Source organism: Neltuma alba, unplaced genomic scaffold (assembly GCF_004799145.2).
Source record: "Neltuma alba isolate B1F8T4 unplaced genomic scaffold, ASM479914v2 tig00004943_pilon, whole genome shotgun sequence".
Taxonomy (NCBI): Eukaryota; Viridiplantae; Streptophyta; class Magnoliopsida; order Fabales; family Fabaceae; genus Neltuma; species Neltuma alba.
In genome coordinates this window covers 12,784-24,105 of record NW_021633922.1, presented here as the reverse complement: position 1 = coordinate 24,105, position 11,322 = coordinate 12,784, and the positions used below count along the sequence as shown (strand labels likewise).

The window sequence follows — 11,322 nt, the reverse complement described above, 5'->3', positions numbered from 1 at the left end:
AAACCCTCCTTCCCTCCACTTCTCTTCACACCAGCAAGAGCAGTTCAGTTTTGTTATGCACAAAGCTGGAATAGTTTTCTTCACACCTAGATAATAGTGCCCCCCCCCCCTTCTCCCTCTTTCCCAACCCCTTCCCCTAATTAACCCGATCGGTCCCAATTTTCAGAAAAAGAGGGTTAGGTTAGTGTGATCCGATTATTGGAGCTTGCAGAGTAGACATGAAATTTGTAGGGAGATTAATTTAAAAGGGTAAGGGAGGTGACAGAAGAGAGTGAGCACACATGGTACTTTCTTGCATGCTCATGTTTCGTGCTTGAAGCTATGCGTGCTCACGCTCTATCTGTCACCCCATCTCTCTTTCTCTCTCTCTTCTATTTCCCTTAGCTTTCACTTTCTGCTACTATAATTATTATAGTACTTAATTATTTGTGGTTTTTTCTTTTATCGCTTTTCCTTCTTTATATGCTATCCAACCTCCCTACCCCTAACCCTAATACCCTTTTTTCCCGTCCATATTAACCCTAGCTCCGGGAACTCGTTTTGTCCGGAAATTAACTTCCCAATCTGTTCCATTAGATTCGAGTTTAAGGAATTCTTTTGTTTTTACCAAACGAACTCTCGATCAATACTGCTTATACCAATATGTACGGGGGCAAGGTACGAATTTTTATGATTCTCAGCATGCTGATCTACAGCACCTTAATGTGAAAAATAACTGTTTTGGTTAAATCGATCTCTATCTGATGCAGTTATATGTGACTGTTTGTGGTCTAAGACTGGTTTTTTTCGGTTTACTGTTTGATTTTGTTCAACTTTCGTAACAAAGATAAGTTTCGATATATACTTTAATCAATTTAGTTGAATATATGGCTGATTTTTTCACGCAGGTGTTTATAGTTGGTTAACGCATCTGGGAAAATCTCCTTCTTACTCTCGCTATATATATATATATATATATATATATATATATATATATTTGAGGAATTTCTTTGTTTTCTTTTTCCGTCGGTTTTGGCTATGCAGTGGCCATTTCGAGAAGGCAAGAGACCATCAATTACATCAGAATCTGAACAGATGTTGCTTCTTCGGTCTAAAATCAACCAATAAATCAAACAATTTGAACTTCTTTTTACAAATATTAACTTGGATTAGGCTGATTTGATTTATTTATATACAGACAATCTAAAGCTATATGCTATCGCGGTCTTTCTCTTCTGTCCTTTTGTTAATTGTCTTTATTTACATATGTGCTCTAGGGTTCTGAATTATATATATAGTTATGTAGTATGTTTTCCAAATGTATGGTAGTGTATTATTGCGCTGGCCCCAATTTTCAATCAATAAAGGATCTTTCAGGTGAAGAAGCGTGCCTAACATGTCAAACGAGAAAGGCCAGATGGACATGAAAGATCTCCAGAAGTTGTATGCTGAGTTATTTCTTGGAAAAGGACAAGAGATGTATAATCCATGGTTTTTATTGTGGATGAGAAAAATGAGAAGAGTTCATGTGGCTTATGTTCATAACATATAGATTAGCTGGACTGTATCTTCTCGAACAAAGACAGCTTTATAGATGTGTCCTGACGTGTGTAAATCTTCACTGTGTTATGTTCCATCTCATTATTTGAATGCATCTTTAAGATCACAATACTATGTGGCGTACCATATCACTTACCAGGTACTTCTTAATTATAAGTACGGTAACTTAAGGGAAATCTGAGAATATTCAGATCTGATGGTTGTGATCTCGCTGAAAAATGTACATAAACTATGTGACATTATTTTGGGTTAGTCAAGAGGAATAAACATTTTGAAATGGGGAAAATTTATTGTTTATTGAGACCTAGATGTGACTTATAAGAGTTTAATCAGAATATATGCTATTGTTATATTTTTAAATGCTAACTCTGAAAATATATATAAGATATAGTTTGGAGTTCAATCACTAGGGGTAGGACCATTTTGTGCTGGTTTAGTTATAAGAATTGAAGCTGAAGATGAATGAAGAGTGTTAATCCATGAGGGAGGAACTCTACAATTACTTAGACTAATTTGATATACTACAAATTAGATCTTATATTAACACCGGTGGTAGTCTGTATTTTGTATAATGATATATAATATCAAAGAATGAGAGCGTAAAACGTAATTTGTACTGTATTATTGAGAGTAGTATACATAGATCAGAGTATATATGCCCACTAGTGTTGTACACTGAGCTGCTAAACTGCTAGCTTAATTAAGTATATTAGCTAAATTTAGTTACATCTGTCAATTGATACCACCATGAATCTTGTACTGCTTTGGGTAGTTGTTATGTGTTATGGGGCATTTCAAATTAACTTGCATGCATGTCGAACTCTAGAAACTTTAGACAAGGCCTTTCTCTCAAGGGTTGCTTAGTTATAACAAGCGAATTGATTAGTTAAGAAGTTTGAAGGGAGAAGATTTACAATTTATGTAAGACGTATGCTTTGTTCCGTCACAGCACACAAAAATCTTGACTTCTCTCCTTTCACGATCAATTTCACTTTGATTCCTATCAAAACAGACCACAAGCATTAAAAATTCAAAATTATTAATTTTAACATAACATCTAGTTTAATTTCGCATTAAACACCATATTACTTATTTATTCTTGGGTTTCGATCACATTTAAGACAAAATAGAATAGGAATATATTTAATCTTCATTGGCTATGATAAAGTGATGTTACATGTTAAGGGTTGATCTAGCAACATAGGCTATGATGTCAATATATTATATGAAATCAATTCAATGTATTTAGTATGAAGTTTATAAAAAATCATATATTTACAAGTTATAAACAATATAATTTGTCTCATAACTTATATTATTATACTATTTTGAATATATGAGGTAGATAATTGATTCTCATAAATTAAAAAAATTGTTAAGTTAATTATTTATAAAAAAATGTGCTTAAATTTTTTGCATGATTCCTTAATTTTAATCATTCATATTGGGAACCATCTATAATGCGTGTGAGCAATAGAGGTGAGTCTGAGGAAAAAATATAAATATAGAAAATGATGAATTTTTTTTTTGGACCAGCAAAATGATGAAGATTAATATCTTAAATTCATGATTAAAATATAAATTTCTAAACAAACTCCTACATTTATTACTTGAGGAATCTATGTGATAATAAATAATTTCTTAATTTTGGGCCTTGAGCGACTCATCTTTTCGGCAAATCTTTGGATAATAATTTTTTTTCTCACAGACTAATAGTATTAATATATGTTTAGCTTCGTGTTAGAAAAAAAAAAAAAAATGTCAGAACTATAGTTTTGGTAAAAGCAATTAACAACATAAAGCCAAACATACTTCAAGCAGATCAATCTGACGTGCAATCAGTAGTGGAAGTATTACAGCGATAGTTAGCATGGGCCCTAAAGAAGATCGCCTTATAATATATATATATATATATATATATATATATATATATATATATATTCATTCATCATTACGCGTGGTCCTTTGATATAACTTGTTTTTTAATCATCATCATGCGATCAAGGAAGAGTAAAAGAAAAACAGTGGAATACACAAGTTGTTTGACGCTCTGTTGACCATCTAGTGCGTAAGTTACGTTGCTAACACTTGACAGAAAGACTTTCTCAAAAGATTAGCATCTCCATCAACAAGATATGCTCACTTGCCATGTTATATTATGCTATATGTGTAACAGAAAGAAATCTGATCTAAAGCTTAAACATGTATTTGTGTCTGTTCCGCTGGTCCGGGGGCCTTTTTGCCCCTTTTTCCTGTGAGTTGGTTAATAATTTAAGCGTGTGTACTTTTGCTCCATGGTGATTTAAGCCAACGAACCAGAAGAAAATTCTTAACTTTATGAGCAGTGCTTTAATAATCATAATTTCCGAACAGTAACACAGGCCTTAGCATTACTATACGAATGCAGCAGGGCGCAAATACAACAACAATATCTATGTCCCCTCCGATTGGTGAAGGAAGAAATTGAAATGAACGAGAATTACATGTTTTTTTGGCCAACTAAATAACAATACAATGAATTGCCAAAATATAAACTTATAACTCTCGTCTTTTTCCAGGCCAAGAAATTAAAAAATGAGTTGAGATCTTTTTAACAAGACAGCTCGAAAACGAGGGAAGAGCAAGATACTTAAAGCCGTGCGAGGAACAGCTGAAAACTACCAGTCAATTTAATCGCAAATTTCAAACCAAATTCTGCAGCAGCTGAAAGTAGAGATCCATTTCATCTACTTGGCCTGGGATGGATATGGCAAATAATTAATGCAGGTTCCTCTTTATCTTTACAGCTTCCACTGGTACTGATCAACTCTTCCATAGTTGCATGGAAAAGGCGATGCAGACTCAGGAATGCACGTATTCCTATAAAGGAAAATGAAGACCGCTGGACTCCGTTAGGCCCTCTTTACTGGAAAAACGGTTGGAGGCATTTGACATGCGAAATGCAGCTCGGAGCCAACGTCTAAAACCACCGAACATGGATGGTTGATTGGTGCCCAAGTGAGATTAAAAATCTCTTCTTCAAAACCAGCCATTAATGATAAAGAACTAATCTACTTAAATATTCCATCGAGAGTCCTACAATACTCAATGTGAGACCTATGACCCAGGCAGGATAAAGAACTTTTTCCCTTAAAAACTAACTATTGAGGTGGAAGAAGCTGTTTACTTGAATACCTTATTAAGCATCTCATACTACTCAACATGTGACTTCATTAGTATCCCATACCATCTCAGTCTCTATCAACAATGGACTACTAAAGCAAGGACAGCACCCTCCCAAAATTATTGAGATAACATAAATATCGGGAATAAAACAAAAGGAACTTGTGAAAAGGTACTTTACCGGTTCATTACCAGCTCCCTTGGGCGATTCTCAACTTTTTTGCAGTATACACCAATTTCTTCAACATCAAAACCATTTTCTTTAAACAAATTTGTCAAGAACTGGTGAAAAATAGTAAGCACGCTGGATAAGATACAAAAAGGTGCGTTACATTAATGAAGAGGCACACATGTGCGCTAAATTACATGATAACATGGGAATTACTGAAGACTCACAGTGCCATCATCCCTGACATAGAAGTTATCACCAATCTTTTGGTCCTTGCCTGAAAATTTCTCCTATGAAGCAGAACAAGTAGAAATCTAAAAATCAGCAGCTCAAACGAAAGAAAGCAATTAGCCAGAATTTGGCAGCGAAATAATTGCCCAACCAAGGATAAAACTGACATGGTAATTGATTCAGTGATTCAACATATTTCAGCTAGAGATCCAACAATTACGCATTGAATAAGTACAACCACATCACTCTAAAGAGAGAATAAAATCACCCCAATCAGGCAAAATCAAGATAGTTGAAATGAGATTCCAAATTACTTTGGAATGAACTACAATGAGCAGTAAATTCAGATCCTAAGTCACGAGAGAAATATTAGTCAGAATAAAATTATTTGGAACAAGATTTATGCACCTATAACTTTTCTTCAGAAGATACATAAAAGGAAAGCACAACAAAATCAACCTGTGCATGGTCACCAGCAGCATAATCTCGAAACAGCACATAACCATTCGGCTGCAAAGGGAGAAAAGGACACAAGTCCATCACTTAGAAACAAATGGTCTAGCAATGTTTCAGGAAATGCAGCACATTGATTGTAATAAAATAGAAATTACTCACCTTCATAACTTTTCTAATATTCTTCAACACTAGAGGCATCTTCTCTGGGGATACTGCAGACAACATAAATATCTGCTTAACATGCTAGATACTTAAACAACAAAGCCATAACTATTTCTCAATAATTAAGAGCAGAACTGTTTATGAATTCGATATAAGGCAAGGAAATGACACCTGTTAGCTAACACTAACAGACCCATATCACTCTACAATAAGTTGAAAAAAATGGGTTTATGACTTCCGTTAAAATACCATGGTAACAATATCAACTGATGATGGAGAAATCTCCTTGCTGAGGTCATCAGCTGTCAGATCAGAGATGAAAGCACTGGCACAGGACTCCTTGTAGTCTATATGCGACTGCAACATGCAAGGCAAACCCATTCTTATCAGACCTATATAAACAACAGTCAATACGCAACACATATTCATGCCCTACTTTTTTATTGCAAGTGAAACATTTACTTCTAACGTTTGTTATAATGATAGGCTATTGACACCAATATTGCACTTAAAATTTGCCACATGGTCACATCAGATCCTGTTAAACACTTAAATTGTGACAAAATACAGCCAAGCAGTATGTTCCAATCGACTTTACTTGCACAAACAGTGAGGTATTTACATCTTAAAGAACAAACCTTTTACAGGAGGTAATTTCAACAGTGTACAAACAGTATGCAGCATGGATCACAATTTAGAGGCCCATTATGAGACATGCAGACATATAACCAAATGACAACGGGGACAGTATTTGCAAAAAATAAATTTCCAACCTTAACCAGATCAACAGCTTGGGCCGAGAAATCACATGCAAAAACAAAAGCATCAGGATATGAAGCAATGATGGGAAAATAGTATTCCCAGCTCCACACCCAACCTGCTTAGCAAAAGCAAATATTTATTCAGCGACTTCAAAGTCCATAGACCTTACAAAGAGAAACATAAACAGAAAAGACAAATATCTAGACATATGGTCCTCATAGCTCTCACTGCACAGGGAAACTCTCAGGAGTGGTTCCGTCTCCATGATCAAAGAACGTTTTCCATTTTCTGTTAACCCTAACATAATTGCAATTTTGAGTGGCCAGAAAGCACGATAGAAGTTATTTGAAGTAATCTGAAAATTAATAAAACCCAAAAGTATCGCTTGCACAAGAATAGGGGACCTATCTCACATCGAAGCTGAATAGGGAACAAGAAAGAACAAAGTATGGATGGGAAAAATTATACCTCCAAAATCACTTTTCTTCCTTCTCCCTGTAGATTGAAAAATATTTAGACTATTTGTATCTTGAAAAACACCGGGGAAAAGTACAAATCAAGCCTTCCTTCCACTCACAGAAAAATATTTGCCCCAGTCCTTTTCCAAGTAATGCCTATCTTTGAAAAACTGAAATAAGAAAAAAAAATGCCAGGCAAAAGGAACGGTATTACTCAGTCAGACTATTTTAGCATAACCATTGAATATGAAACAGATAAAAAGAATTTCATCAAGTGAAGCAATTGCACCCAGCAACATCATTTTTTTTCCTTCCTAAACTCAGCAACATTATTTCACTTAATTGATAATAGACTACTCTGGTTTCTGGGGATTATGCATAGCCAAAAGATTAAGAATGATGGAGGAATTAGCGCAGACTTCTAGGGAGAAAAACTATAAACTCTACGAATTCAAAACTAACTTTATTTTGGTGCTGCTTGTAGAATGTATCCCAATATCTCTGGGCTTCTCTTTCATATTTTTCTGCCAACCAGCATTAACAATGTTGTTAAGTTTAGAAATTGCGAGCGGGAGAGTAAGATAGAGAGGCTTAGAAAGGGAGACCTCTGACCTCTCTTGTAGGGGGACACTCCAGTGTTGGCAGCAGAGTAAATTTGTAACCTTCGGGTTGCTGTTTGTTGCTCCGGCGCCACTGCGCGGCTTCTTTTCGGGCGTGTACATGTAAACAAAGGAATCTTACAAGTGAGATTAAACATGTAAATAAATATAAATATTTAAAACGGCTAGGACGTGTTCGAGTGCAGTGTGCAGGTCAGGTCTGGTAAGCCTCTTAGCTACTGGATAACAATATAAACACTCGCCATTGTGGAGATTGTTATCCTGTGCCGGAAGCGATCTCTGGATTCTCTTTCTTTTTAAATTTTTCCCTCTGTCCTAAAATAGTAAAATAAGATTAAAAAAACATGTAGGCTGAGCCTAACGGATTGATCTAGTTTTTTAATTTTATACTCATATCTAGTTTCATTTTAAATTTTAATATATAATTATAATTTTTTTAATAATATTAACCACAATTAAGATTTAAAAAATTATTTACGATATTAAAATTTAAATAAAAGATAATAATAAAAAAATTATTATATAATATGTATATTTTTTTTATTAGCCTATGTATTTTTTATTATGCATTTTGAAGATTTTAAAATTACAGGTTTTTTTAAGAGGGCCACACCAGTCTTTTATACAGGCCAGATTCAGGATGAAAAAAAAAACTTATTATAAATTACAGGGTAGACTCATGTCAACTTGTTATTAAACTCTGTTAAGCACAAAGCTTAACTTGGCTTGATTTTAACCACCCCCTCCCTGGGCCCCGGGCGCCGCCGCTAAACTTTGCGTTCCTTTTTCCTTTTTCTATTATGGTGAAGAAAGCGCTAACGTCGCAGGAAGGCCCAAACCAGAAGGAAATACTAAAAACGGAGCCTGAATAGCCAACCCAAAGCCATTTGCTGCTCAGCTCATTCCTATGGGCCTTGAGGCTCAAACCCTTCTATGAACTATTCGTGTGAGGCTTCTTCTTTTTCATTTTTATTTTTTCGAGTTCAATATCAGCACAGTCAAGCAAACAAAAAAAAAAAACCTAGGAAAATACAGAGGATGATTGGGGGGGGGGGAAAGGAAGGCGGACTTCACCTGAAAATTCTCTACTGCGGTTGATATTTGCTTGCCACATCCATTAGCAGTTAATTGATAATTAAGAGACGAAAAAAGGGCGAAATGGTTTACTCTTCAAAAGCTGATGAGCGAGTCTCGAAAATCTAGTGGAACCCAACCCTGTCCCATATAGCACAGTACTGTTTTGAGTACTAGTCAGTGGAGATATCTCCCTTTAGGACTGTTTGGTTTGAGGGGAGGGAGGGGAGGGTAGGGGAGAGGGGAGGGTATTTAATGATCCCTTGTTTGGTTTGGGGAGGGGAGGGATAGTAATAATCAATTTACCATTTTACCCTTACATATTAGTTTATGTTTTTTATTGATATATTATATAAATTAATTTACATCTTAATTTAAATCATATAATTTAATAAAAATTCAGTCTTATCATGTTAACATGTGTATTAAAAATTGGTACAGTAATTTTTTATTCTAATTAATATAATAATATATTTAAAATAATCAAATTAACAAATTTTATATGCTCTAAGAAAAATGAAATTTTATTCTCTTTAGGCTATCTTTTTTTCCAGCTTTAAAATATATTTAATAAATAATATATTTATAAAAAACAATTAATTTTATAATATTATAATTTTTTATTTAAATAATTTTTTATTTTTAAATAATTTTTTATAATATATTTTTAATTATAATCATGTATATATTTTTTATTTTTTTTACTTAGGATAATATATTTTTTATTTGAAATAAATATTATAATAATATATTTTATGGGTAAAAGTGGAATATTGAAAAAACTATAAGGGTATAATAGTCTAACAATTTGGCTCCCCTCCAAAAACCTCCAATTTGGAGGGGAGCCAAAATGGGGGGAGGGAAGGGAGGGGAGGGGAGGGGACATTTTAGCTCCCCTCCCCTCCAAAATTTTTAACCAAATGAGGGGAGGGGCTCATTTTTCCTCCCCTCCCCTCCCCTCTCCTTCCCTCCCCCCCCCCTCCCCTCCCCCTCCCCCTCCAACCAAACACACCCTTCGTTGTATCTTTAGGCATTTAGGTGAGTGCAGATAATAAATTTGCCAGCATCAACTTTATATAGTCCCCGATATCAAATCAATGCCTTAAATTAACCAATAGAGAGACTCCTCCTCCTTTTAACACTTGGGGAATGGCAAATTGGAGCAATGTGGTGGAAGAATTTTAACATGTCTTGATCCAAAACTTTTCGACGCGGATCCACCTTCAGTTACGCCATGGAAACATACATTTCAGAGTTCGAAGGTTTGAAATATGAAGTTGTAAGTCCGTTTAAGAAATAAAATTTGTCCTCTTCAAAACTTAACATCAAAATTCTAAACTTGAAGTTTTGTTACTGATTAGTTGCAATTAAATCGGATGGCAGATTATATTTTAAAAGTTTATCTGGCAATAATCAAACAAAAATGCAGAAGCTACTCGCAAACACTAATGGTGGTCGTGTGACTTGAAGATAGAAGTTTTTTTTTTTTGGGTGACAGTTGAAGATAGAAGCTTGTCCCCGAAAAGGAAAATAAAAGATTTGAAGATAGGAGCGCGTTGCTTTTTTGTCTCGGCCACGATTACTTTTCTACCTTCTGGCTTTTGCTTTTCAAGTCCCACAAGCCAGTTTTTGTGTTTCCTTTAGAGGAAGGTTCTCTCCCAGCAGCAAAATGGCGTTCCTGAACAATGACGTGCCAGGCTTCTCCATAACGCCGCGTTTCTGATCATAACAAGTGTTCTTCCAATAGTTGCATTTCTGGGGTGATCCGCTTATTAGAACTTTGTGTTTTCATTCTCTATATCATCAGTTCCCTCTGTGTTTTACATAATGTTCTAACCATATGCTGAAGAAATTTGATCCTTGAAGCGAGGACAGTCAGACTAAAACCAAAAGCTTAAAATGGCGATAAGCAAAGTTCCCATACATGCACACATTGGCAAATGGCGATAAAATAAACAAAGTTCACATCTTTTTATTTTATTAATTTTCTACATCAATGGAGCAGGAAAAAAAAGCTAATAATAAACCTGAATTTCGAACGCCATACAGTACAAAAGATAAACAAATCTAATTACATGTTACATATATCCCGCATTTTCGGGAACAGATGTTTTAGCATTCTTGTGCCCGCTCACCAAGAGGAGAATATCCGATGAAGGAACAATAGTAAGAGTATAAATGGTGCGTAAGAAGAAGGAGAAGAAGCGTCTGAGGCGTAATAATAGTAATAAGGATAAGAGTACTGATGTGGCCCTGATATTACCATCGGTTGACCGGACTCCGCAGGAGGTGCGTTGTTGGACTTAGCAGGCGGAGGGGGAGCGGCGCTTGAAGGGTTTGTTGAAGGAGCTGGTGGCGGTGGGGGAGGTGGCGACGCCGGTGACTTCGGGAGTGGCTGCGGGTAGGTGAAGTAAAGAGGGGGAGGTGCGTGGGCCGGCGCCGATGGTGGTGGAGAATGAGGGACCGCTGGTGAGGGTGGCGGTACATATGTGAGAAGTGGAGGAGGAGGTGGAGAACAGATTACTGGGCATGTGCCACATTCGCTGATACAGTACGAGTTACTCTGAGGCGCTTCAACTTTGTCCTGAGATGTCAACCTAGCGAACACAGCCAGTCCCACCATCCCAACTCTTAAGAACCATGAAAACCAATTTGTTGAGATGAATCCCAAGCTCTTGCGATGACCCAT

General features: G+C 35.8%; 2 protein-coding genes and 1 long non-coding RNA gene across 3 annotated transcripts; 1 reads left to right on the top strand and 2 right to left on the bottom strand.

Annotated features, from left to right (window-relative positions):
• The first annotated feature begins 204 nt into the window (after positions 1 to 204).
• Positions 205 to 1,650, top strand: LOC114746349 (uncharacterized). Its single transcript, XR_003740265.1, has 2 exons — positions 205 to 657; positions 1,357 to 1,650. It is a non-coding gene; the product is annotated as an uncharacterized LOC114746349 (long non-coding RNA).
• Positions 1,651 to 3,887: 2,237 nt separating this feature from the next.
• LOC114746346 (methyltransferase-like protein 6) lies at positions 3,888 to 7,776 on the bottom strand. The gene is given in 11 exon segments (XM_028934573.1): positions 3,888 to 4,498; positions 4,883 to 5,160; positions 5,561 to 5,611; positions 5,717 to 5,788; positions 5,969 to 6,076; positions 6,493 to 6,563; positions 6,566 to 6,596; positions 6,950 to 6,976; positions 7,059 to 7,109; positions 7,402 to 7,463; positions 7,552 to 7,776. Coding segments are annotated over 10 exon segments (696 nt in total). The 5' UTR covers positions 7,697 to 7,776; the 3' UTR covers positions 3,888 to 4,498; positions 4,883 to 5,082.
• Positions 7,777 to 10,764: 2,988 nt separating this feature from the next.
• Positions 10,765 to 11,322, bottom strand: LOC114746345 (leucine-rich repeat extensin-like protein 3). The gene has a single exon (XM_028934572.1). It carries the CDS (start codon positions 11,320 to 11,322, stop codon positions 10,765 to 10,767), a length of 558 nt encoding a protein of 185 aa, XP_028790405.1.